General features: G+C 46.4%; 13 protein-coding genes across 13 annotated transcripts; 6 read left to right on the forward strand and 7 right to left on the reverse strand.

Annotated features, from left to right (window-relative positions):
• Positions 1-34: 34 nt before the first annotated feature.
• On the reverse strand, positions 35-964 carry N7525_010136 (uncharacterized protein; the record flags this gene model as incomplete). The annotated part of the gene is made up of 2 exons (XM_061214984.1): positions 35-593; positions 657-964. 2 exons carry the CDS (start codon positions 962-964, stop codon positions 35-37), a joined length of 867 nt encoding a protein of 288 aa, XP_061067496.1.
• A 1561-nt stretch (positions 965-2525) lies between these two features.
• Positions 2526-2780, forward strand: N7525_010137 (uncharacterized protein; the record flags this gene model as incomplete). Its single annotated transcript, XM_061214985.1, has 2 exons — positions 2526-2653; positions 2720-2780. 2 exons carry the CDS (start codon positions 2526-2528, stop codon positions 2778-2780), a joined length of 189 nt encoding a protein of 62 aa, XP_061067497.1.
• A 385-nt stretch (positions 2781-3165) lies between these two features.
• N7525_010138 (uncharacterized protein) lies at positions 3166-3667 on the reverse strand (the record flags this gene model as incomplete). Its single annotated transcript, XM_002556593.1, has 3 exons — positions 3166-3194; positions 3253-3326; positions 3381-3667. The coding sequence occupies 3 exons, from the start codon at positions 3665-3667 to the stop codon at positions 3166-3168; spliced, it is 390 nt and encodes a 129-aa protein (XP_002556639.1).
• A 1747-nt stretch (positions 3668-5414) lies between these two features.
• Positions 5415-6724, forward strand: N7525_010139 (uncharacterized protein; the record flags this gene model as incomplete). Its single annotated transcript, XM_061214986.1, has 5 exons — positions 5415-5581; positions 5636-5952; positions 6007-6219; positions 6278-6396; positions 6452-6724. 5 exons carry the CDS (start codon positions 5415-5417, stop codon positions 6722-6724), a joined length of 1089 nt encoding a protein of 362 aa, XP_061067498.1.
• Positions 6725-9004: 2280 nt separating this feature from the next.
• On the forward strand, positions 9005-10210 carry N7525_010140 (uncharacterized protein; the record flags this gene model as incomplete). The annotated part of the gene is made up of 5 exons (XM_061214987.1): positions 9005-9135; positions 9395-9458; positions 9671-9749; positions 9813-9835; positions 9857-10210. The coding sequence occupies 5 exons, from the start codon at positions 9005-9007 to the stop codon at positions 10208-10210; spliced, it is 651 nt and encodes a 216-aa protein (XP_061067499.1).
• A 659-nt stretch (positions 10211-10869) lies between these two features.
• Positions 10870-11871, reverse strand: N7525_010141 (NmrA/HSCARG family protein; the record flags this gene model as incomplete). The annotated part of the gene is made up of 1 exon (XM_002556595.1): positions 10870-11871. The coding sequence occupies one exon, from the start codon at positions 11869-11871 to the stop codon at positions 10870-10872; it is 1002 nt and encodes a 333-aa protein (XP_002556641.1).
• A 592-nt stretch (positions 11872-12463) lies between these two features.
• N7525_010142 (uncharacterized protein) lies at positions 12464-13499 on the reverse strand (the record flags this gene model as incomplete). The annotated part of the gene is made up of 3 exons (XM_002556596.1): positions 12464-13107; positions 13174-13403; positions 13462-13499. The coding sequence occupies 3 exons, from the start codon at positions 13497-13499 to the stop codon at positions 12464-12466; spliced, it is 912 nt and encodes a 303-aa protein (XP_002556642.1).
• Positions 13500-13944: 445 nt separating this feature from the next.
• On the forward strand, positions 13945-15027 carry N7525_010143 (zinc-binding alcohol dehydrogenase family protein; the record flags this gene model as incomplete). Its single annotated transcript, XM_002556597.1, has 1 exon — positions 13945-15027. The coding sequence occupies one exon, from the start codon at positions 13945-13947 to the stop codon at positions 15025-15027; it is 1083 nt and encodes a 360-aa protein (XP_002556643.1).
• Positions 15028-15649: 622 nt separating this feature from the next.
• On the reverse strand, positions 15650-16712 carry N7525_010144 (uncharacterized protein; the record flags this gene model as incomplete). Its single annotated transcript, XM_002556598.1, has 2 exons — positions 15650-16227; positions 16298-16712. The coding sequence occupies 2 exons, from the start codon at positions 16710-16712 to the stop codon at positions 15650-15652; spliced, it is 993 nt and encodes a 330-aa protein (XP_002556644.1).
• Positions 16713-17243: 531 nt separating this feature from the next.
• Positions 17244-18883, forward strand: N7525_010145 (NADH:flavin oxidoreductase/NADH oxidase family protein; the record flags this gene model as incomplete). The annotated part of the gene is made up of 7 exons (XM_061214988.1): positions 17244-17312; positions 17363-17468; positions 17556-17969; positions 18027-18046; positions 18101-18337; positions 18395-18745; positions 18818-18883. The coding sequence occupies 7 exons, from the start codon at positions 17244-17246 to the stop codon at positions 18881-18883; spliced, it is 1263 nt and encodes a 420-aa protein (XP_061067500.1).
• Positions 18884-19269: 386 nt separating this feature from the next.
• On the reverse strand, positions 19270-20672 carry N7525_010146 (bZIP transcription factor; the record flags this gene model as incomplete). The annotated part of the gene is made up of 2 exons (XM_002556600.2): positions 19270-20205; positions 20277-20672. The coding sequence occupies 2 exons, from the start codon at positions 20670-20672 to the stop codon at positions 19270-19272; spliced, it is 1332 nt and encodes a 443-aa protein (XP_002556646.2).
• A 1401-nt stretch (positions 20673-22073) lies between these two features.
• Positions 22074-22529, forward strand: N7525_010147 (type II toxin-antitoxin system death-on-curing family toxin; the record flags this gene model as incomplete). Its single annotated transcript, XM_061214989.1, has 1 exon — positions 22074-22529. One exon carries the CDS (start codon positions 22074-22076, stop codon positions 22527-22529), a length of 456 nt encoding a protein of 151 aa, XP_061067501.1.
• Positions 22530-23210: 681 nt separating this feature from the next.
• On the reverse strand, positions 23211-23824 carry N7525_010148 (uncharacterized protein; the record flags this gene model as incomplete). Its single annotated transcript, XM_061214990.1, has 3 exons — positions 23211-23284; positions 23344-23472; positions 23530-23824. 3 exons carry the CDS (start codon positions 23822-23824, stop codon positions 23211-23213), a joined length of 498 nt encoding a protein of 165 aa, XP_061067502.1.
• Between the last annotated feature and the right edge of the window lie 2129 nt (positions 23825-25953).

Consider the following 25953-nt stretch of genomic DNA (forward strand, 5'->3'; position numbering starts at 1 on the left):
CCCATATTACCTCCATTACATCAGTAGAATTTGACTATGGCAATTCAGAAACAGTGTTTTTCGCAGAAAGCTCGGCCACGGGCTTTTTGGGGGTATGAATAGTATCGACCGGGGCCTCAAACACCTGGGCACCGTCGGTCGGCAGTTCTGGCTTATAATACCCAAACTCAGGCCAAGAACCGTATTCCATATTTTGGGGTTGTTGCTTTCGTTGTCGAGTGTACCAGATAGCTGCTATCGTAATGAAGGCAAAGGCAACCACGGCTCCAACAACAGGACCAGCAATCCATGCTTTCGAAGATTTTCCATCAGTCTCGGTGTTACTCAAAGATGTAGCCGTGGGCGATAACATAGACGATGGCGCGGCAGATGCCGTCAAGCTGACTCCAGTACTAGTAGCGGTTTGCCTTGCAGTATCTGATGGTTGCCAACGAATGAAGATGGCCTTAGCATTAATGCCGTTAGCGGTCCTCATACTAGATGTGGTGCCGGCTTTTGTGAATGTCCATAGGTGATTAAGGTCGGTATTAGTCGAGGTGCACCGGTTGGCTGAGTACCAAACTATGCCATTTTCGGTTTGGGCACTATATCCTCTGGTCAAACGATTCACAGTCAGTTACTAAGTTGGTCAGAGGATATATAAGGGTTGAACTTACTCTGGACAACAGGTCGCCCGGGTCTCGACATTATCGTTAATAGAATCAACTGATTGGTCTGCTATCCAATAGCCCGATGGACACACACCCGGCGAGAAGTAGGAGTTGGTGTTGGTCGCATAACCCGAGGGAAAGCAGCTGCTCCAATCTGTAGGTCCCTGGCTTAACCACCAACCAGAATCGCTGGCTTTGATTACGGTGTCGTAGTAATTAGTGCCGGACAGATACTCTATGTACCATGTGTTGGTGGTACATGCGGCTGGCGGTGAGAAGCTCGTTGTAAGGGGTAAGGGTGTAGTGGCTGTCATGAAGGCGATTGAAGGTCTCGGATAGTAATCAGGGAGAAGGAGAGGGGCAGGAGGTACAATTGTTGAAAATATAAGAGAGAAACGGAGATCGCGACACCCTCTTGTATAGACATTTCGCCGTTAACCGCCAAAATTGCGGACCCTCCAGTCTTCATAGGCCAAAAATGAGTCCTAGCGCTCAAGATGTGGGCCTCCTTGCGATGATCTTATGTGTGATGACAGAAAAACAGAAATATGTGTGTGATCCATAGCAACAAAAAGGCTTCGCAGGCCGCGCCAAGGCTTGTAGCCGCCGTAGCGGGTCTTTCATATTCCAAACTGTAGGTTAGTGGGTGATGATAAAGATATCTAAAATTAGATAATGGTGCTCACGTTGATCTCGACTGGGAATATACATAGGAGATTATTAAAATGAACCCCCCCTCAACCCTTACCTGAAAAATCAGTGCCACCTTCCTAATCGGGTGCGACACTAGATTGTGCCATTTTTTCTGCCACCACTATAGGAATTCCGGTTTACATAGTAAAAATACATGCATTTTGATCAGGAAAAATCGTATATTTCCGTCGAATTAAGCATTGGTGTACTCAATACTGGGCCTTAGTGTGCTTGATGTATTGATATTCATCTTTTTAAACCCGACGCGCGCGTTTTTGGCCCCTTCCACGTCCATATTCACGTCTTAGGACTCGGTGCTAGGCATGTGGGTAAAGGTGCTAACAAAAGTGACTTATTTACTAGGGGTTTGTGTTAGAGGTCACGTGACCTCGTTGGCTCCTGCACACATTAGTTAGCCTCGCCTATAGATAGTTCCTTCCTTCTCCACGCACCTACAGACTTTCCAGAGTATCCTACTTCTTCATTGTGGTAGTATCTCTATCTGGTTATGAGCGCCTGTCTTCGAAGCCTCTGTCTCACTGCAAGCTTCGAATCCCCGTTTTTCTGGCGTTAGCGGGGCGCCAAGCCTCTGTGTGTGGGCCCACAGCAGAGTTAACTTCCAATAAGATCGGGTCTTCGATCTTCCACCTCCCCGAGCCTTTCTGCTCCAACCAATTAGAGCTCGTAGATCTCCTACATGTAGATCTCATCAAAAGCATCTATTTGCATCGTTTCTGCATCATTCACGACCGTCGAAAAAGGCTGCTCGACGAGATCGTCTGTTTTTTGGACATTCTCATGCCGACCGCCCAGACCGATCCAGATCTCCTCCCTTTGACCATTCTTTTCTTTTCGACCGCCGTCCTCACTCTTTTAACCGTTCGATTCCTTTTTCGATCGTCACAGACACACACACTGAACGCCAATATGCTGTCCAGTTACAATTTCGATCGTCAGAAGGAACCTGACATTTCGAAGATCTCGCATTTACCACTTTTCCCGAGAATCCTATATTTGCATAGTAGTCCCTTTATCAGGTTATGAGCTCCTGTCTCTTGAAGCCTCTGTATCACTGCAAGCTTCAAATCCCCGTTTCTTGTCGTCATACTTGACGCCAAGCCGGCCGAGACCGCAGATCTCGACATCCGCCTTCATCAGGTTTTCGGACTGGTAGCTGCAGCAATGACGGCCAAGTTGGGGTTGGGGGCGAGTGAATGCGAGAGCGAGAGCGAGAGCGGAACCGAGAACAAAAGCGGGAACGAAAGCGTGGTCAGGTTCAACCTGACCGCACCAAAAATTTACGCTTTGTTGTAAGTGCCCTTCCTTGGGTGTTAATTTCCGGCATTACTTGGCATCTAGCATTAACGTCATTACAGGTGTCTTAAGAGGCATAACATAAGAGAAGGCCCGGGTCCCGGGGGTGGCTATGCTGACTAACTCTTCCCTCCGGCCCAGGGGCCCCAGGGCTCATACCCGTGGACCTATATATGCTGCCTATGGACGTCACTTCCTCAGAACCGTATTCTTGGGACCCTAGAAGGACTTGTGCTTAAAAGTAGGTTATTGGTTTATATCTACTGAGCATCCTAAATTAATTGGCTGATTGGACTCTGTTTTCCCCTGAAGTAATCAGGATTTTTCTGGTATTTTTCATGATTATAGGCACAGTACATGCAACAAGCGTGAAGAAACGAAAACAAAAGGCGAAAAGGAACGTGATATCAAGTGAGAAGGCAACAAGAATAGCAGCAAGCATTTTTAATCATCGCCAACGAGATTCCCTCGTTATCCCTCTTTGCAAACGGAGCTCGCAAAGGTGAGCTCACACAGGGCATGGGTTTGATGCGCCCGCTAATAATTAATTAGTCTTTTTCCTTGATCTCTGAATCCCTAACAAGAAATTACATACCGCACTTGCGAGGCTTATCGTCTTCCTTAACCCAGCCTTTCGGCGCACTGTACCAGATTCCAGAATCGCCATTCCTATTGGTTTTGTTAGTAAGCTTCAACAAAAATCGACTGATATATCAAACTCACTGATACTTGCAAAAGGAGGTGAAGGTAGCACCCAGAATAGACGTGCCGTTGGTGGGGCTCGAGTTGCAAGGATACTTGTAGTAGGGGTAAGGGTACTTGACCTCACAAACGTTCTTCTCACCGTACCCACGGTGGTCATCGTATTCATGATGATCTTTGTAGCCCTTGTCATTACCTCTGTGTCTCTCCTCGAGGGAATCAGAGTTCGGGTCCGCAACCGGCGTTGCAAGGGCTATGTCCGTAGCTAGGGGAAGAAGCACAGCAAGAATATAGAATGGCGACTTCATATTGAAGTGAAAATGAACAATAGAACTTGAAAGTAGATAAACAAGATAGAAATTAGCCGATGTTAATGTTTTAAGATAGCAGAGAATAGAGAATTGAGTCTGTTGCCGTCTTCACAAATTGAGCTCAGACGAATCTTCACTCCCTTTATACGCAAGACCTAGTGGCAAAACCTGTGGCCTAATAATACCACTGGCCATGAGACCTACTAGTACCAAGAACCAGGGTGAAAAGTAAGGATCATCACTGCCGCTTCCGACACGAATATAGCGTCTAGGCCGACCTAAATTGTCACTGATTGGTGCTAAAGCCAACTTTGTGAATGCTCTAGGTCCTTGGCGCGAAGACTTCGTACAAACGCCAGTATCCGAGCAGCATACTTCATAACTATACCAAACCCTTACCGTAGTCCAATATTTGGCATTCTGGCCTATCTTAGTTGTAGTCATGACATCAATCTTAGAAAGCGTTGAGAAAACTGGGAATCTTTTAACGCATATTTAGATCGATCACAAAGAAGATCTCTCTACTGTTTATTGGTGGAATCAGATGATCTGTCGTTGCCAAGACAGAGATTGGCTTTATGCCAGATAAGAATAGAGTTGGCCCGAACAACGGTCTGCTGGGGCCGGGCCCCACTCCAGAAGCTTCCAAGGTTTGCCGTATCCTACTTAATATCCTACCTATTTATATCCGTCCATCCCCCAAAATGGTGATGTACAAACCGCCAAGAACGCTTCCGTTGCAAATCTTGCAATGCCAGGTTGAAAGTGAACACTACTGTATTTAAAGCAAAAAACAAAAAAAACAAAAACAAAAACAACAGTGAGGACTCGCTGGTGGTCACCCACCCAACTACTAACTCACAGGCGTGTGGCAATATGTGGCTTATACGCGGTCAATAGTTCAGTGGGTGTCGCCCCGATGAGAAATGGGTGAGCACCGCTTTACGGTCTCGCGACCTGGGGTGACAAGGGTGAGTGGGCTATAGAAAGGGTGAGAAGCTGGGTAAGAATCATCAAAGTCGCGCGATCATGGCCTCAGCCCCTTCAGCTGGACAACGGCGGATTATCATTGGATCATGTTGCTTTCCTTGAAACGCTTGGCATCTTGGCATCTTTACATAGCTAGAACCGGAAGCACCACCAAGAGAGTAGACAAGTTGGCTATTACCTTAGGGATAAGTTCTTTAACGTAAACCTCGTATAACGACCGATAGACAGCTAGGGAGGAGCGATTGCCTTTATAGTTAAATTTACCGCGCAGGTGACCAGGCTAACTACGTAGAGAGACAAGGATGGTATTGAAGCAATCATTGATAAAACGACCGACTAGCAAAGGATAAGCGGAGCGACGTTTGAGGTAGACAAAATAGCTGTTATTCACTTCGGCCCTTAGGCTTATAAATTAGATAAGGAGCCTTTTATAATCAAAGGATAAACCGTTAGCTCAAGGACTATTAAGGTCCTAGCTGTCCTAATAAATATAAGACTCAAATAGAAGTAGCAAATTGATTACATTCGATTTCTCAAGAGTATTTGCGGATCCTATGGTTCACTTTTGGGCTGGGTGGCAAGTAAGCATAAGGGATGGCCCCGGGGCTGCCCCTAGAACTTGTCACATGATGCATCTGACCACCATCCTTCCATTCCGCTCGCCTATATGAATCTCAGCTTGTGACCGCGACAGTTAGTCCGCTATCACACTTACTTTCACATTCTCGAAATAATTCCTATCTCATTGTTGGATATGCGACGTTTTGAGAGGATTAACAATGTCGTCGAATCGGTTGAGGACTATCGAATTGGCGGTTATCACCCTGTGCACTTGGGGGATGTGTTTCACCAGAGATATGAAATCATTGGGAAATGGGCATTTGGCCAATTCTCTACCGTGTGGCTCGCAAGAGACCAGAGGTTGGTGTCTAATCATCTTTCAATTTACTACATATCCTAATACCTTTTTTCTAGGCTACAAAGGGATGTCACTTTAAAAATCCTGAAAAGTGCCGACTCGGAGGATAGCCAAGAGCTTTATATTCTCAATGAATTGTCGCATTCGATAACACCTCACACCGGCAAGGAGCATGTTATCTCGCTTCTGGACCACTTTGAACACGAAGGCCCGAACGGCTTGCATCTTTGTCTTGTGTTCCCTATAATGATGTCCGACGGTGAGGCAATGACAATTCGTGGCAAGGCTCGCAATGCAAGCTTTGTGCGGGCAGTATCATCTCAGATTATCCTTGGCTTGGATTTCCTTCATCAGAACAACATGATCCATGGCGGTAATATCTTGAACTATAATTTCAAAATAGAGGGTATACTAATTTTTCTATTAGATTTGCAACCCGCTAACATTCTATTCACCGTCAAGCAAGCTCAACATCGGGAATCTTTGGTACCTCCAGAGTTTAGTCCCGTCCGTTGGCTACCTGGAATCACGGCAGACTCCAGTGCTCCGCGATATTTGATGACCTCCCAGCGACCCCGTGGTATGTTGGATGATGCAAGCTTTTCATCTTTGATAGTCAAAATTGGAGATTTGGGCGGAGGTAAGGTTATAGTCTATTATTCGAGATTATCTTTACTCACCACATCAACCCGCAACAGCCATCCGAAAGAATGATTATCGTTCTCGTCCTGTTACTCCTCTAGGGTTGAGAGCCCCCGAAATTATCGAAGGGCATTCCTGGGACGATAAAATTGATATTTGGGCATTGGGATGCTTGGTGTGTATCCTTTGATTCTTGGTATTGCGTGTTATCAACTGACTAAACTATGTAGATATTTCAGCTTGCCACGAACGAGGCGCTTTTCCCTTTGATGTCATTTGGCTGCGTAGATGAAGAAATGCGCGATTTGAGAGCGCTTATTCAACATATTATGGGAAGAGGCTACAAAAGTTTTGCCATTCATGTTGGCGAAAGGTTGCCATCTGATTTCGGTTCAAAGGGTATAGAAGAATTTGCCTCTTTCCTGGCGTCGATGCTTCAACAATCCCCGGGACGCCGAAGTTCTACCAGTGCTCTTCTGAAAGATCAATTTTTAGTTTGTTGAACTGTTAGGGACATGTCTTTTTTTTTGGCGAGAAATCCCGCGAGCAGAAGTGCTATCTTTGGGATGTATGTTTATAGCAACTACAATTTTTTTTGTTGTCTACCTTACCGTGGGCCAGTAAATAGGAAACAGACGTAGAAGTTATTTCCGAGGAAGTCAAGATGAACTAGAGGAAGAGACAACTCTTTCTTGGCGAAAAAGTTTCCTTGACATATCTAGCCAATCAGAGGTCCCACAGCCTATGAATTAGCTCATCGAAGTCGTCTTCAAGGGATACCGTCTGATGCCCTTTTCATAGGGGAGATGGCAGCGATGGAGTGCGAACGCACAGAGATTGCCCCTTAAAACAGGAGAGGAACACCAAAATTCACAGAGGGTATGTGGATTAGAGTGTGTCAATTTGGAGAAAGTATTGGAATAAAATACGGCATTATTCCACTCGACCAACACAAAAACCAATGTTAGTATATAGCCTAAAGAGGCCATATCCCACCTGGGCAGTTTGACACTAATCAAACCGAAATCATTGCAAACAATGCAAACCCCGACTCTTCTCGCTTGACAAGCAACTAAGCGAAGTAAACAAAGAAAGCAAGAGCAAACAAAGGAAAGGAAACTAATCATGACAGATCTGACATGTGACAACAGATCAGATCCAGATCGTAACATATAGTAGTGTCTCTGAGTCACTCTGAAATTCATCGTTTTAGACTTAGAATAGACTGTCTTTCGTTCAATGTGGGAATATTAAGGTGAGTTTATAATTGAATGTGCTGCGACCTCTATACCGTCTTCCGTATATGTGGAGATCAGATTAACATCACTGACTAATATACACTGATACAGTCATAGTTAACTTCTTCGGCCCTTTGTCGCAATATCTTCGGGGCCCAGACGGGACCCCGCGGGGTAAAACGTCAGGTCCCCGGATCGCTCCCGAACATGTCGCAGAGGGATATTTGCTCAGGATACCGTTTGATTGAAAGTGGAACCGATGCCAAGGTACTAGAATCCAGTCGTATTCCACTAGAGTGAAGTCGATGAATCGCATTCACGATCAGCGTTATCGACGCATTTCTGGATAAATGAAACTCCATTCACCACTAACCGAATTCGATGACCTGTAGGGTGAACTTTACCTCGACTCGACGAATCGACGCTCGGTTCCAATCCTCTTTCTCTGGTAACTTTCTGGGGTGCGAAATTGCTCCAGAGTTTCGCCGTGAACCATTGGCATTGGCATTGGCATTGGCATTGGCATTAGCATTAGCATTAGCAATTATATCAAAGATCACGTCACATGCTTAAATAGTAGCAATAGACACCTTACTCTCAATCAGCCATCTCTCTGCTTATTCGCTATAAAGCGTCTATTGAATCTCTCTCTGCTCGGAGGCATTGGGTGCTTCCGTAGCAGCCCTAAGCAGCGACGCCGTCCTTTATATTTTAATCAATATATAAATGCTTATTTAATTCATCCAGCCTTCCTTTGTCAAGCGCTCAGCTGGTCTAAGTTACCCTGCCCTACCGCAGAAACTATCTCTGAGCGACCCGCCCTACGAGAATTACTTCTACTCTGACTGCAATATCGCCGCATAGGTAGTAGTCACCTCTCCCCTTCTATAGAGCGACCTGACTAGAATCGGACCGCGTCTGATCGTCGCCTGGATAGCTAGTAATAGCGGTGTCTGCACCTACTATCCGCCCTAGAACGGAGTAAACGGCACTCTATCTATTAAGCTAGTTAACTCGACCATCGGTAACCCGCTAGGCCCTGTATATAACGCCTCCGGCTTAAACCCTAACCCTAGCGTCGGCGTGTAGGGTGTCCTACGCTTTAACTCCTCCGCCACACTAACGGTCCCTATCCTAGGTAGTATCCGTACGATCCGCGACTTTACTAAGGGTCCGAGTCTCCTCTACCTCGATATCTAGGATGCTATTAAGTTTATCTCTAATAGCGACGGTAGCGCCACGCTAGAGCGTCTCTAGCTAGATAATATAACTACCACGAGCGTGCGGTTTAGCCCGCGGTCACCTACTAGTACGGTGACTATCTCGAACCGGACTATTAACTTCGAGGTGGGCGACTACCTCTTCTTAACGTAGATAAACTACCTGTAGCTTACGTAGCTATCGCCTACTAAGGTGCTAAATAAGTAGTCCGCTAATTTAACTACCTAGATACCGGACTAGAGTACTACCCTATCCTTCTTATTATACTCTAAGAAGCTGCTAGCCGGTGCCTAGCGGTTCTTGACTTACTTTAGCCGTGACTCTATGATCTCCGCACTACTGATAGAGCCTGTTCTAAGCGTTGGAAACGCTAGTGCCATTAAGGCTGTGATTAGCGCTATACTTAAGCGTGTTTACCGACTTAATAGGAGTGCTTGCTATAAAGAAGCTATTAGGTGAGTTTATTCGTTAAATCTATTATATTATTATTGCTCTAATACGTTATAGTGACTATACTACCTAGACTAATATCTAGAAGGGTATTTATAATAGTGCCGTGTCTTATAATTATAATATAGTAGGCACGCCGATAGGTACTTTTTGTTCTAAAGCTAATCCTAACTAGATCGACTTAGACTACTTTCTCCCTATTCTAATATAACACTACTTCTTATAGAGCCCTATCGGCTAAAAGAGAGCTACTACTTTCTTTAGGTACGCCACGACCGTCCTTATCCTTAATGCCACACTAACCTCCTCTAGTACCCCGGCTAGGTCTGTTAACCCGTATAATAAGGGACTAACCTAGGGCTAGCTAGCTTAGATTAACGCAGATAGGATCATACGTATCACCGCTCCCTTCACCCGCTAACAGACTAAGGACAACCTGATCTACCTTAGGGAGGGCTAGATAGTCGGCGAGTGGCGAGATAGTATATACGATACGACCCTCCCTCTAACCCTAACCTCTAACTCCTAATAAATATATAGGAATCGGCGGAGGCCGTATCCGTTAATACGGCTCTAGTCCTAGCCGCGCTACGCTCTATTTCCATCCTCGCCCGTAAAGGTATCTACACCTAGTAGCGACACTAGCCCCCGCTCGTAGACCACTACGCCTAAATCTAGGAAGATAACACCCTCTCCTTCTTCGAGGTAACCGTCCTATAAAATAAGGCCAAGTCTCTTATCGCCTCCTATAAGAACGCCTCCGGCTTCGTAGGCCTAGATATGGCCTCTATAATCGATAGCGACGTCGTCTTCCACGCCCTCGCCCTAGACGGGTACGATAACCTAGCTAAGGTCGAAGTTATAAATATAGACGACTATTTCCGCCACTTCCTCCTTAATAGTATAAACGACGGCTATCTAACCCCCTTCTTTAACAACTCCGCTACTAATATACGCCGCACCTTCCCCGTAGGCCTAATAACTAGCGCTTCTATAGTCGTCGCTAACCCTACCTTCGGCGAGGCCCTAGTCTATACGGCGAACTGGACCTCGGGCGCCTACCACAGCACGATCGTCTAGTCCTAGTAGCTGGCTATAATGGCTAAGGGGTTGGGATTGTAGATAGATCGGTGTGGCTCGAGTGCTATCCCGGCGTTCTACGATAACAGCTCCGTCTTTGGGAACGTTAAGAAGGCATATAATATCCTCTAGGACTCGATCGAGGCTAATAAGTAGTACCTGTCTAGCGAGGTTTGGAGCTAGGTCTACCGCAATAGTCACTTCGATATTATACCCTTGGGTGTGATGCCGCCGCCTCCTAGTACTATTCAGACTAGTGAGTCTTCTACCCTTCCTATCGATTTTGATATATTATCTTGCCTAGTGCTGAGTCTACCCGCTAGAATCTGATATTAAACAGCTTTGGTCCCTTACTTTCCTGTCTGTGGACAGGAACAAGGCCTATAGCTGACCTATTAGGATACGTATGACCGAGATAGGTTCGCTTGGTGAGGACTGTCGGGTCCTCTTGGATTTATACCCTATGAGGAAAACAAGGGCAAAATTGTGGGTTTCCTTAACTCGCCCCAGAAAGCTTTAGAAAGTATCAAGAATAATGATACTGATATAGACACTGATATTTTGTTTCAAGGGCTACTCGTCTGATGACGGGTGCAGTAAACTTGAGAATCATTTACCAATACACAGCGTCTCATATGATGTCTCAAGCGGAGATTATCTTACTCAAGACTAGACCAGTCCTCATCCTCTATGTACTCTTTCAGGCTTGTTGTCCTAGACTCCGGCGATAGATCTTGTAGCGTGCAGCACACATCAGGGTCCCCGCCAGTATATCCAAATTCCACAATGTACCTTAAGTAGTCTTGGAACTCCCTCGAAAGAAACTCCGGCAGTGTTTTGAAGTAGTCGTCCAGGCCGAGCACCTTAAGATCAACCTTGACGTTCCGAATACCGGCCCACAGCGTCCAAAATTCACGCCATGTGGTCATCTGGGAATACGCAAGAACATTCTTTCCTGGGGAATTCTCCAGCAATGCCTTCACATAGACGCCTGTATCTCGGTCCACGACGATCCATGGAAGCTCAACTTCCGGCCCTTCAGGAATTGGCACAACGAAAGACCCGTCTTCCTGCTTTTGAGGTCGCCCAAGCCCCCCCTTCCAGTTGCTTGCATACATTCCAACCTGAACAGTGCTTAGCTTGGCAGCGAGGTCCGGCAGTCCCTCCCGAATGCGCTTCACTGCTTGTGCCTTGGCATCGAAATGGAAGTTCCAAGTGTACTTGCCCTTCGACCAGCGGTTAGTATCGCTAAGACTGCTAAAGACGAAGTGCGTGAGCGTAGAGGAGATAGCAGGTGAATTAGCAGCGATTGCTATGTTCATGGCCTGTGTGGTCTCGAGGTTGCAGGCATATTCATTCACGGATATCCCGGCTTCCTGTGCCTTGGGGAAGTTGGCGGGGTTGAACAAGTGGTTATAAATGTCCGTGACTGCAAATATCGCAGAGGCGCCGCGGAATGCACTCTCGAGGGAAGCGATGTCGTCCAGATCCGCTTTCACAATCTCCACTCCCTTCGAGGTCAGTTGCTGGGCTGCGGGAGAGGACGGGTTTCGGGTGATGCCACGAATGTGCCAGCCCTGGAGATTGAGGAAGGCATTTGCGACAGAGGACCCTTGGTTTCCCGTAATGCCGACCACCACTAGAACTTTGGAGGCACTCATGTCTGGCTCAGAAAAAAATAAGAAAAAAGAAATTTTAAAGATTCGAGGTGGGAGGCAAATTCTAAAGCATTCATTTTCCGATCCACAACATCAACTGATGGCGCCTTACTACGTACGTAAATTCGACAGCTCTCTATCTCATCGAGATGGATTGCTAAGCTACTCCGTAAAGAAGGTGGAACTGCCCTCAGCATTAGCTGTCCCTCATTAGCCTCCACAGTGGAGTACCTAGGTAGTCTCCACAGTGGGCTCGGGCCATCATTTACACCGCCTCTGCCAGGAGCCCCGGAGGGATGACTGATCACGAGTTGAACTTACCCGTGGTCCGATGGTCCGATGTGGGGCAACTCACAAGGAGGTTAATATCACTGAACACCACAATGATTTCAAGTTCATACCTGCAATCGGTTGGCGACAGTTCCACTTTTCTCTTCTAGCAAGCTTTCTGTCTCATTCTTCCCAAGAAAACAATGTATAGATATAGATATAGATATTCAGAGAAAATCGACACATTCAAGGTGGGAAAGTTATACACTAAACATTTGTATTACTATATGCATGCCAGTCACCACCCTAAGACTTGTGAGCTTAGCTATATCTGGTTTCCTCGCGCATCCTTCTTGGCCTTTGCTTGGCCAAGCTCAAATATACTCGACCTGGCCTCTTCCTTGTCTAGTCCAACCGCCTTCAACACGGTACTGTCGAATACATTCCTTGGTCCCACAGCGTTCAAAAGCCAAACTGCAAAGGCATTAGTACCTTTCCAAATGGTGGCACTCTTTCCACTGAGAACTTCGGCTGCAACTTCCCGGGCAAACTGAGCCGGCGCCATTGTCTTTGCAAGGTGAGTGTTTGTTCGCGCCTTTACAGAAACCTCCACGGCGCGGTAGATACTCTCCGGCCCAAAGTTGATATTGTCTGCCGCCATCAAGGGAGTCGATACCTCTCCCATGTACAAGGTTTTGACCTTGAGGCCAAGCGGCTGCAACTCGAGTCGAAGAGTGTCCGAGTAGGCTGCTACGGCCGCTTTGCTAGCGTTGTAAGCGGAAGCGAATAGATTCGGGACGCGCGCTAGGACGGAGGCGACATTAACTATTATTGGCGAAAAGTCTGGGGCCACACTGGCGAGCAGAAGAGGGGTGAACGCAGCAGTCACTTCCATGAGGCCGAAAACGTTGGTGTTGAAGAGTGCACGCACGCGGGCGGGATCTGCCTCGATGGCGGGTGCTTTGTAAACTAGGGTGCGAGCAGCGTTAATTTCCGTGCGAAACCCTGCAGTCGACTATTCTGGAGATAACCCACGAGTGCCCGCATTGTTGAAGAGTATGTCCAAGGAACCTCCTGTACGACTCGAGATTTCTGCCGCTAGGGCCTTGATACTGCTCGTGTCCGTGACATCGAGAGTCAGTCTTTCGATATTTTTCCCCTGAAGGTTGGCCAAAGTCTTCAGCGACCTGGCGGTCGCAAAAACGCGGAAGCCCCGAGAAGCAAACTGCAAGGCTAGGGCGTTACCGGCACCCCCTTGGGAACATCTGGTGGGTGACGGTTAGGTCAGGTAATATGGAGGGAGTGGGTAGGTCTCAAACGCACCCAGTGATAAGGATTGACCTTTGCTTTGGGTCCGACATATTGGGAGAAATAAGGGCTGAGTATGAAGTTGGTCCACCGCGTAACACCGCCTATGTATGCCGAGGTAGTATGAAGCACGAGTAACGCAAGGTATAATGTAGGATATAGGAATAAGATCAGCTGACTATTAAACCCATTTCTCAGCTACCTATACCGACCTCGGGATGTTATTGACTCCCACCTCGTTACGAATCCATGGATCCGTCCATGGATATTCGGGTGATTGCATAACCACCCGTCACGACTCCACCAACTTTAACTTTACTACGCCGTCGGCAAGATAATTGCTCCGTCCCCGCTGCAAATTCCAGTGGCGCGTTTTTAACTATAAGCGTGATTTGCCTTATCTGCAAAGGCATGTGGCGGTGATAATTGCCCATAAATACTAGAACCTGCGACTCCGCTTCACCGTATCATTTCGATCATTTGTTGTGCGTCCATATCATGAAGGCTCTTATTTCCAACCGCAGAATTGCCACCCGGATTTTCAACCACGCCAGTGGCAAATCAGTCGGTGGCCAAGGGGGCAAGGTCAGGGACGATGTTCCCATTCCTACAATTTCGCCCAACGAGATTTTGGTCAAAGTCAAGGCGGTCGCATTGAATCCAACGGATTTCAAGCACCTAGATGTCATTTCACCTCCTCACTCCATCATCGGCTGCGACTATGCCGGCGTGGTCCAACAGGTCGGCAGCGCCGTCAGGTCAGGATGGACACCCGGCGATCGCGTAGCGGGCGCCGTCCACGGTGGCCTTTTTGCCGACAAGGGTGCTTTCGCTGAATACTTGAAAGTCGACGCGGATTTGGCTTGGAAGGTTCCTGATGGAATCAGCGACACGGACGCCACCACCTACGGCGTCTCAGCCGTGACTGCCATGTTGACCCTCAATGTCCGTCATGGACTCCCTTTCGTCCAAGGTGATCAGGCAACCCCTAAAGATGAGGTGATCTTCGTCTATGCTGGCGCCACCAGCACTGGACTCTTTCACATCCAGATTGCAAAGGCAGCTGGGTATAAAGTTGTTGTGACGGCTTCGCCGCGTTCATTCGACCTTGTCAAGGCGTACGGGGCCACTGCAGTGTTTGACTACAGGTCGGCAACCGTTGCAGCAGACGTCGTCAAGGAGTATCCTAAGATCTCAAAAGCTGTCGATTGTTTCTCTGAAGGAAAATCTACTTCCGTATGTGCAGAAGTACTGAAAAACACTGGCGGTACGGTGGTAACGACATTGCCTAACGGCACGTCAAGCATACCGGGCGTGTCGTACGAGATGGTGATGGCGTATACGTTGTTTGGTCACCCTTTTCAGTGGTTACCCCCAATTGGCCCAAAGTTTGAGGCCAAACCAGCCGACCGCGAAGCTCTTGTCCGCTTCTACAATGTCCTTCCAACAATCACACACATCTTAAAACCGATTCCTACTGTCAAGGAAAAGGATGGGTTTGAGGGTATTCTAGATGGATTGAACAAACTACGAGCAGGCGCTGTGGCCGGGGGCAAGTTAGTAGTGAATCTTTCAGCTTAGTATAGCGCTGTATTATGCGAAGTAATATGAATCAAATTTGAGTCCGAGATGACTTAGTGTAGCTATAAGAGAGCTTGACTGTGCGTGGTTCAACCACTATAGACATAGGAACATTGGTCAACTTTCGGTCCTCTGAATTACCGCCTATGATGTCGGCCTATGCATTGCCCGTTCATACGGACAATCCTCAACTGGTTTCAGCGCAAAGATCATCCGAATCGCTGCCCCATTGAAGATCTATCGGTGTATTAATAAAGTGCCAATACGCCTCGTATTCGAGAAGTATTTTATTATGAGCAAGCCGCACCGCAGTTAGTGCCGTGCCTTCGACAGCAATATTTAACCGACGGTAATGGCTTTCATCCGCAGCTTAATCACTAATCATGAACTTGCGAGCTACTCTATGAGTTAAACAGAGTAGAAACTACTGTAGGCGGGCCTTGAGACAAGTTCTTTCGCATTCTACACCCAACTACGAAGGTGCATAGCGGCCAAATGACCGGATGCCTGGTTTTATAATGCACATCTGTTGGGACTAGCTTCACCCGACCTTGGGCCGCCTGATCTATGCTTAAATCTCGAAATAGTATCTATCTAAAAACATACTAACAGCCTGTACGACTCAAGTTTTAAGGAAGCCCAGTTGCTGATCCATCACGCTCCGCACTATCTTCTCCCAAGGTTGCCAATGGATTCCGAGTTCACTTTCGGCCTTGGTGGTATCGACGGGTAGGGAAGCCCCTTCAGCCTGCTCCGTAATCTTCGCACCAACATTGGGGTAGGCCGTGTGCACAATACGAGAAATTTCTTTCCACGTTGTTGGCGGCCCGGAGATCAAATATTTCGAGGCGTCTTTGATCTTCGGGTCTAACGCCTTGATATGGGCTTGAGCAACATCTTGAACGTGCACACCCGTGATGCCCGCAACTGGAACACCTCCCATGATGCTACCCCAGAGAATGCCATTAGACCCTGCTTGGACTTCCTCGGCGGAGCTTTGTACGGGATTGTGCCCGAAGACAAACGACGGATGAAGGGTTACCAGCGAGTACTGCGGCTTTTCTGTCTTCCAGAAGTTCCATGTCGCGTTGTTTGCAAGTAACTTTGACGCTCGGTACAAAGTCATCGGTGTTGCGGCAAGATTATGAGGATCGACAAAATCTGCTGTTGGGTCCACAGTGAAATCCCAGTCATTATCCTCTAAAGCCGATGTTAGCATATTGCAAACTTCACAACAGTGGCATTCTGCCACCATGTGCATTGAATCTACCTCTGATGACACCGCCACTAGGCACCCCAATGAGAGGAATCAAGGAAGCGATCGATGACGTTACCACAACCTTCTTTATGCTTGGCACCTTAGCTGCCTCTCTGAGAACAGCCAGGGTTCCGTTCACCGCGGGGCCAAAGAAAGCTTCCTTATCTGTGCCCTGAGCAAGAGGTGATGCTAAATGGAGGATATAGTCCACTCCGTCAAGCTTGCCTCTGAGAGCAGCCTCCTGGGCGAGATCTGGGATGGTGACGAATTCCACTCGTTCGCCATGGTCTGATAGTATCGATTCGAGCTTGTCCGATTTCTTGCGGATGCCAATTCTCAGTCGATACCCGGCCTTGAGAGCTTCGACAGCCGTGGCGCTACCAATAAAACCTGTAGCGCCGGTTATGAAAATCAATGGAGCAGACATAGCGTAATGATAGTTAGGAATAGTTATAATTCGTTCATCTAGGAAACGATGGGCTTTTATAGCATAAGGGTGAATTTATTAATCCCCGTCCATCGGGACGGAGACTCGGGTACGATGATGACAGTGAAATCCGCGTTCGGCTTTACATTACAGCAGCTTAGATCGGGACGGAATTTTCATTGTGGCCGGAACGGATTGATTAGTCAATACATCGACGGGCTGTAGAACCAAGGCTCTTCGCAGTTGAACCTCGGAAGTTTTCGAAGATTACTATATCATGCCGGTAATTCGCCTTGGCAAATCATAACTATCTCTGATAGGAATCGATCACTAATCTATCTATGAGTGGATCCATCTGTCAGCCACAACGGGTGCATAGAACTACCTAAATTCTACTAGTAGTTAGTAATAAAGGGGGTTGAAAATCTATCTGTGGGTCTGGTTGATTACTTTTAGGAACGGCATAAGTAAATAACCTGGTATAAAATAGACCTTTTGATCCAAAGGTACTTCATGCATATTTTGTTCAAAATGCCGTCCCCATTGAATGATGCAGTCAAGCTCCCTTGCGGGTTGGTTTTTCCTAACCGGTTGTCAAAGGTATACAACGAAAAATGAAATCGTACAGCTACATGCTTACAATTATACAGGCTGCCATGGCCGAGAACCTGGCCAATTCGGATAACAATCCCAATAAGGACCTCAGTCGGGCGTACGAAGCGTGGAGCGATGCTGGATGGGGTATGATTATGACAGGTGAGTTAGTCAGCATATTACAGGCATCCATCTCAGCTTCGAATGCGACGGGAAAGCAATCTATGGGTTCATCTAACATTATTACAGGAAACGTCCAAATCGATATCAACCACCTCGGAAGCTTCTCGGATCCTGCCGTCCAGACCCAATATACTGGCCCGAATGACAAGAATCTCAAATCGTGGAGAGAATATGCCGAAGCATGCCAGAAGCATGGTACGCCCACCATTGTTCAGATCTCTCATCCTGGAAGGCAATCCCTACGTGGAGCCGGGCGTAGAGGTCTCTTTTCTTCGACGATAGCACCCAGCGCGATCCCACTAGCACTTGGTGATAACTTTCTGGATTCTCTCATTACTTCTCTTGCATTTCCCAAACCCCGAGAGATGACACAGAAAGATATAGATACTGTTATCCGTCTCTTTGTGGATTCAGCTCGTTTGATGGCAGACAGTGGATTTTCCGGTGTTGAGCTGCATGCAGCTCATGGATACCTCCTAGGTTAGTCCAACTCGCATTATACTCAACAAAGATATGCTAACCAGGTTCCTGGTGTAGATCAGTTCCTGAGTCCCAAGGTGCGTTGGGTTGAATAAGATACACAGCGACTTATCACTAACTCCTAGACACAGTCTAATTTTCGTACCGATGCGTACGGAGGCTCGGCAGAAAAACGCGCCAAAATCGTTCTCGATATCTTGGGGGGGTGTCGAGAGGTCGTGCCAGCCAACTTCTGTATCGGTCTAAAACTTAACTCGGCCGACCACAGCGCCGCAAGCTTTGAGGATATAATGGCTCAGATTGGAATGTTTGCCAATGCAGGCATTGACTTCCTTGAGATTAGTGGCGGAACCTATGAAAACCCAAGGGTATGTTAAGCCAAATTACCGATACATGGCTTATACTTACTGATACTACGTCACTAGATGGTAGACGGCGACAAACCCGCAGTATCTCAAACGAAAAGCGCACGGACCGCAGCTCGGGAAGCCTTCTTCCTTGATTTTGCTAAAGAGACTCGCAAACGGTATCCGAATCTTGTCCTCATGCTGACCGGCGGGTTCCGCAGTCGCGCTGGTGCAGAGGCAGCTATAAAAGAGAACGCGTGTGATATTGTTGGTATTGCACGTCCAGCAGCCATAAATCCCAGACTCCCAGAATTGTTCCTAGGCGAGAACATAGCAGAAGAGGATACACAGATTACTCTGAACAAAGTCCGACCTGGGTGGCTTCCTAAGCTTCTTCGAAGTCAGGTCCTAGGTGCAGGCGCAGAGACTGTAAGTTTTCCGAGCTACTCAATGGCTGCAGATCAGCTGATTTGGTGTTGCTAATGCTAATCGAGAATTCAGACTCATTATGGGAATCAGATTCACCGGTTGGCCAAGGGGCTGCCGACTTATGCGCCAGATCTTTGATGAACTCATGGATGGCATGATGAATTCTATCAAGCCCTATGCAGATACCCGTTCAGTGCCCATTGCTATATCCCGGATACCACGTATATATGTATTATTGTTGTGGTGGATGCCTAGGTCTAAGACACCTACCTCTCGTTTGGTAACTAGTTAGATAGTTAATTGGAGCTTGCTCTCTCTCCCCCTAATACAACTCTCTCCTCTTTGCTTCTTTGGTTCCTACACCGTAGTGTCCAACGATCATTTGCTAATATTTCATGATACTTTTGCATGCTGCAAGGCCTTCTCCACATCATCGCGTTGAAATCCAGGCGTGCGACCTAAGCAGATTCCCCTGCTTATTAATGCTATCAAAGTCAGAAAACTCGAACACCAAATTAGAGTACCTATTTACCTGGCATCAGACGCGCGATGTTGACAGTGGTCTTCGTCAGTGAGCCCTGAATTGGCTCATCAGAACACAAAATCAGATTCACGTCTTTCTCCCGGAGGAATCCCTCCAGGTCTTGCAAGTCAAACCAATCCCCTTTTAGCTGCTCTTGAATATCTGGCGAGACAAGCGACAAGGGATCTTTAACTATATCCCAATCATGATAACCGCAGAAAGCTTGGCTTACCCCTTGGCTCTGCAATGAGAGCCGGGGATAGTGCGTCCCTGCACCACCTAAGCCGAAGAAGGGGACTTCTGCCCACCCATCTAACGGCTTCTGGCTCACTTGGGCATCTAATCTCGCTTTGAAGTAAGCTGTGAGGAATTCCCGATTCATCATACTGAAAAGGAACCCGAATGGCTTTTGGAGACGATATAAACTGATTGACTGATCGCATAAAGCCAATTTCCCCTGGTAGAGACTTGCCAAATTCAGTCTTTCAATAAATTCAGGTAATTCTATGACTGAAATCCCTGGTGATTCGAGGATGTGTGGGGAGCTGTCAGTGGTGGAATGATCAGATCCGCCGCGATCCAGGGACGAAGACGGAGGTATGTTAGATGGCGGGGTCGTTATTGGCTCGGGAAATGAAGATTGCGGCAAGTCTTCACAATGTGAGGGAACATTAGACACATGTTCCTCGCGGTCCGGGTTTGCTTTGGATGCCAAATCATGAAACGTTTTTATCGTATCATGTAGGTGTGTGGTCAAGTCAGAGTATGGCGCCAGTACCCCGGATTGAACTAGCTGACCGCTAAATGACAGAACAGTGAGGCTCATTTGATCCAAGATGGTCTCTAGCTGGGAAATGCGGTTGTTGAGGCCTGTAATGGCATCCCGCTGGCGAGAGCGAAACGCCCTTTGCGCTAGGCGAACCTGCATACGACGGCGCTGTTGCAAGAGTTAGTCAATAGTTTAATGCACATCAAAGGCCGATAGAGGCTGGGCAATGCCTAACGAACATCTTCTGGAACTCCACTTAATGGGGTTTCAGCATCTCGTGGTTCTCCGTGTTTTTTGACTAGAGCTGGCTTTGGCTTATAACGCTGCCGTTTCTCTGGTTTCTGTATTTTGGATTGAGAGGGATTCGTTTGTTTTTTCTGATGTCCGCAAGAACGATTCTCGAGGGACACGTCACCAGATACAGGCATTTTTTCATGCAGCATCTGAGTTCCCTGTGAAATAGATGGTTCAGTCTGGGAACAAGAGGACATTGGCAGCGGTGAGGTAATATCAGAAGTCGCTGAATGCGGTACGAAAGGCCGATTTTGGCCGAATAGCAAGGTACCATGCTGTTTATCCCCATAGCCCGAGAGGTGTAGGTCACCGGACGGCTGAAGCGATAATGACTGGTCCATAGGGTGATAGGTATGATGTATTTTAGAGGACTAAAATAAGAATAGAGTGACAGAGATCCCGGGCGTATTGGAAAAAGTCACGGTGATTAGATTCTCTAAAATAACCTTGGAACAGCTGCCCGGCAATTTATGCGGACAATTACTAAGCAAAATCAACATGGATCCATGGATCGTTCCATGGATATTTTCGGTCTCATGTTCCTCCGGTAAAAAGACTGGGTAATATAACACCCGATACAGAAATACGGTGAAGGTCCATAAGTTTGGACTGCCCATACCCCACACCACTATTATTATGTAATATTCTGCTGGTTCAAAACCTTTGTGAACTCTGAATCTCCATGCTAATATGGCATGTTAGTGCTGACGGTAAGGTCGGGTGGTGACGGTGACCGGGACAATACGGATTATATTGAGATCGCCATAGGTGTTACCTGACGTGCTAGATCATTTGATGCGGTTCGGAGTAGTAGTTTGCAGAGAAGGGCACAGCCTTGCAATGGCAGTTTCCCTAGTAGGTAAATCTAGTATGGAAAAAATTGAAAGAAATGATAAGTTTAAATCACGTAATGCAATACAAACCTTGGAAGTGTGGGAACCAAAGGTAGAGGCAAAAAAGGTTGTCTTAGGAGAAGGGGGAGCTCAACTACCTAACTGACTGCCACGATAGTACGTAACTAGGAACCCGAGGCATCCTCTATTGGTATTGCTCGTCCATGGCAGGATAATACCCGGTACTTATTGCGGTGGGGATATATGGTCACTTGTCATGAAATTGTAGTGCTTGCCCTTACTTATCAAAGGCAATGTATCCTCCGTTCCTGACGTGGCTCTGAAAAGTATATTACGCATATGGATGTTTAGACAATCTAGAATGAGGCTTTTAGGTGTTCTATTAGCGGTATGTAGAGGTAAGCGCTCTACGCGGATAAATTATTAATTGTGATACTTGTGACTTGGCTTGCATATATATATATTTATATATATGGGTCTCCACAGATATGATGTTTATGTGGCTTGCGTAACCGCTGGCCTTGAGCTCTAGTTTCGGCACCTGCAAGCCATGTTCGCTCATGCGTCTCCGTAAGGGGGCCGTGCAAACGCACTCCAAAGACCGGGTTTGCCACGCGGAGGGTAGGGCCTTCTTACTATATGCTACGACGTTCTAATGCAAGGGCCTTACCGCCGTTACATTGAATTATCACACCTATACATAGTATAACGTTAGCGCCCAAGGGGCGCCTAGACGAGTCTGCCTATAAACCAATCACCGTGTAGGTAGCATCTAAAAGTAATATATATATATATATATTTTCATTTGATTCATTGAAGTTAACAACAAACCGACAAATCCATTTGAACATATAACTCCTTTTCTTGTCACATCTACTTTCTTTCGGAATGGCTTCAAAAACACTTCTATTTCTAACAGCGGAGCAAATCCAGCGACTTCATCTAAGATATATCAACAAACCTCTTCCAATCCAGCTGAACATGCTAGAGTCTGCAATCCATTCGCCGATAGATATGGAACATTACACAAAGGAGGAAGATGTTTTTCAGCTTGCTGCGAACCTTGCTGAGAAAATAATGAGAAATCATGCCTTCCAGGACGGGAACAAACGCACTGCCCTAGTGGCCGCCGATATGTTTTTGAAAATTAACGGCTACTACCTTCAGAAGGTACCGTTCGCGGAGGATAAAAACGACAAAGAGCTCTCAAATGCTCATGTCGCTGTTGTTACCAATCAGTGGACAGCTAAACAGTTGGGAGATTATTACAAGTCTATAGCAGTGCCTCTTGGTCCGGCGACTACGGAAGTTACAGAGTATATCAGGTCAGCTACGAAATACTAGCCTATACTCTCCGTCAGCATGGTCGACGTTTTGGACCCCGTCTGGATGGTGTTTTAGACGGAAGGGAAGGAGATTTATATGATACAAAGCTTTGTTGATTTAGCCTGTTCGTGTCACTTTGTCTACTATTACATTATCTAGTTGAGACCGTGTCCACCACGCTTACCTTTTGACTGCTACATTGATAGCGCAATAGATAAACTTGTACAAGTGTGTCGATCGACCTATGCAAACTTTGTAGACAAACCTAAAAGTTATTACATTAAGTTGTGAATTTCAAGCATCTACAGAGAATCCTAGCCCGATTACCCGATGACATCGGGATTTCCTATTTACTGTGATGAGCCAGATCTACAAACAAAGCAGAGCAAAGCAAGAGAGTACTCCATTCAAAATAATAAAGACGGGGAAGAGAAAGAAGCAAGATCTGGCGAGCTCTCTAGAAAGCTAATCAAGCCTAGATCGTTGCAAACAATATAAATTCCGGCTCTTCTCGCTTTGCGAGGCAAACAAAGAAAGCAGAGCAAACAAAGGAAAGCAAACTAATCATGACAGATCTGGCATGTGGTATCAGATCAGATCCAGATTGTAACATTTACCAGTAACCATTCTCTAGAGTTCTAGCGATAGGTAGGCAACCCGTCGATTCCCGACATAGCCACGGGGAAAACAAGCTTAATATCACATGTCCTTTAGCTGGTCGAGTACGGTTGCTAGGTTCCGTCCAGTAGCGCTTGCGTGCTCCGCAAAAGTTGCTAGGTAGCATTATAGATCAGTACGCGTAATACGGGAACGATTTGTGAGTAGATTATACCGTCAGGGGTTCCATCTAGAACTATCTCGTGCATTTTTCCATCTAAGAACAAAGTTGCCGGACTTGTATTTGACTCTGTCTGGCGAGGGATTTGGCTTGGGATATACAGGCGGGGATAAGTCGATAATCCTAGCAATAAAATAAACCGTTAGCCTTGGCTAAAACTCTCGCACACTAATAACGTACCAAAGCCAAAGTGTTGCGAATCGTGGAAAAACGTAAGTTTACATCTATCTTCAGCACTAGCTACAGAAGTTGATATGAAAGGACTGGCAGCACGGAGCGCACTACCAACCTCCTGCTCAATCAAAACATAAGTTTCTCCCGGGTTGCCAATAACAATAGGCACCTTCCTAGTCACCAAATTTCCTCCCGTATCACGGGTAATGAAATCTGTTGTGACATGATGAAAATATCGTGCGGTAAGAGGGCTCCTAGTGCAGCGCAAGGAAGAGAAGGGCCGAAAAGCACTGCGAAACATTTCAATGGGATCGTACTAATTAGAGGCTCAAGTCAGTGAAGTGACACGCAACTCCTTAAGCATTTAAGACGTACAAGGGCTTGGGCTGTACAAGGTGCAGAATACGTAGGGATAACCAAGGTCTGTGGCGTATTCAACTGGGAGCAGTGCTCTTAAATACCCATCTTCGAAGCAACTTGGTCTCGGCGTGGAAAAAAATATCAGCGGATCAGTTGCGTCAAGAGAATCCCAGCGCATACAACATTGGACAAAACAACAAGGGGCATCTGGAGCCAGCCATAAAAGCGGTGAAATAGTCACCGCCTACTGCTTTCCCTGACCACTTATGATTCCTCTATGCGCTTGTCATCGGGATACGTTTTTATACTGTAGATATTGCAACCCTGGGGAAATCCATACTTTTATCGATGTATTACGTCTTACATTTTTGAGGCTCGTATAAACGACAACGTGACCAAAAAAGTGATGGCCTATCTCTTGGTACAAAAATAGACGGGCTGGGTCGATCCGCTCGGGCGGATATTGAACCGAACTGGAGCGGCAAAGGATCGTTGATGATCGACCCACTTGCCAATCATTTATCAAATGTGGACGGATGTACGACTGCCTGGCTTATGTAGCCAATAATATGAGTTTCCTGCAACAACATCCGATATGGTGCAGATCATACCTAAGAAGGTCGACCAAAAGGATCCACAGGCGGAAAAAGCGAAGATGGGGATAGGATGATCGCAGTAGTTCATGATCTTACCATAGTATTATCTGGAGATCTTACTCTTTGTGCGGCTGATGTGTCCGCATTTTATCTTCAGCCAAAGTCCCCGTCTGGGCACAATGCAATCTTAGACCAGGTACATACTCGAGCGCTCGCGGATTTTTAGCAACCTACGATATATGACACCAGAAACTGTCTAGACGCATCATTAACTCCTGCAACTTCATACCTACTTAGGAAATCCCGAGGTCTCGAGGTCTGTGCTTTTCCCATGCCAAGGTCGCACTGCATGACACACAACCATGGGCCGTGCATATACGCTATACCAAACACGGTCCAGCGTATAACCTTAATGACCTATAAATCTTACCGCGTCTCAACGACCTATAAACCTATACAACAACATGATGAATTTCTATGAGACGTGACTAGAAATACTCGAAGCCGGGATACAAATGTCTCTGAATCGCTGTGTGAAAGTGGCAATGATAATATCTAGTGGGATAAGCCTGTAGAGTGTAGACACAGACACCGTCGCATCTTTTTTTTGTCTTTAGAGATTACACTACTGCCTCAGTAACCATTGCAGTTGGAGTGAAGTTTTGGAGTAAATAGTTGAAGAGGGGAAGTTGAGAAATGGGGGCTCCCTTCAAGGACCCCCAGGTACGAACATACTTCCGTGCCGTTCACATGCGCTTCTCGATACTTCCGTGAATTTCCTGTGAACTTCGACCCTTGGGGTATAAATACCTCCTCCTCCTTTTTCTTTCTTCCTTCTTCATCTCCCCAACTCCTCACATCACCCACAACGAGCAATTTATCAAATACTTCATCCAACCTTCATCTTCCATCAGGTCTTCCATCATGAGTCTGACCTTCATGACTTCTTCCATCTTCCTACTTTGATATCCAATGGGATTAACCCTGTTACCACCATATCTTGATACACTGGCCTTTGTCACGTCCACTTTCCATTACATGACTGGTTAGTCCCATTCACTTCCAATGTCTGTTTGTTTTCTTTACTTACATCTATCCTTCAGACAACTCAACCACATAACAACATATCACATCAACATGTCTTACACTTTCACGTCATTCATCATATGTCTGGTTTGTTGTTCCATCCACTTCAACTTCTCAACCACATAACAACATATCACATCAACATGTCTTACACTTTCACGTCATTCATCACATGTCTGGTTTGTTATTCCATCCACTTCAACTTCTGTTTTCTTTCTTTACTTACATCTATCCTTCAGACAACTCAACCAAAACAAAAAGAAAAAAAAAAAAAAAAAAAAAAAAAAAAAAAAAAAAAGAAAAAAAGGAAAAAAAGGAAAAAAAGGAAAAAAAAAAAAGAAAATAAGAAAGGAAAGGAGGAAAGGGAGAACAAAAGAAAGGTCTTCAA

Source organism: Penicillium rubens, assembly GCF_028828025.1.
Source record: "Penicillium rubens strain IBT 27055 chromosome Unknown utg000004l_segment0_segment0, whole genome shotgun sequence".
NCBI lineage: Eukaryota > Fungi > Ascomycota > Eurotiomycetes > Eurotiales > Aspergillaceae > Penicillium > Penicillium rubens.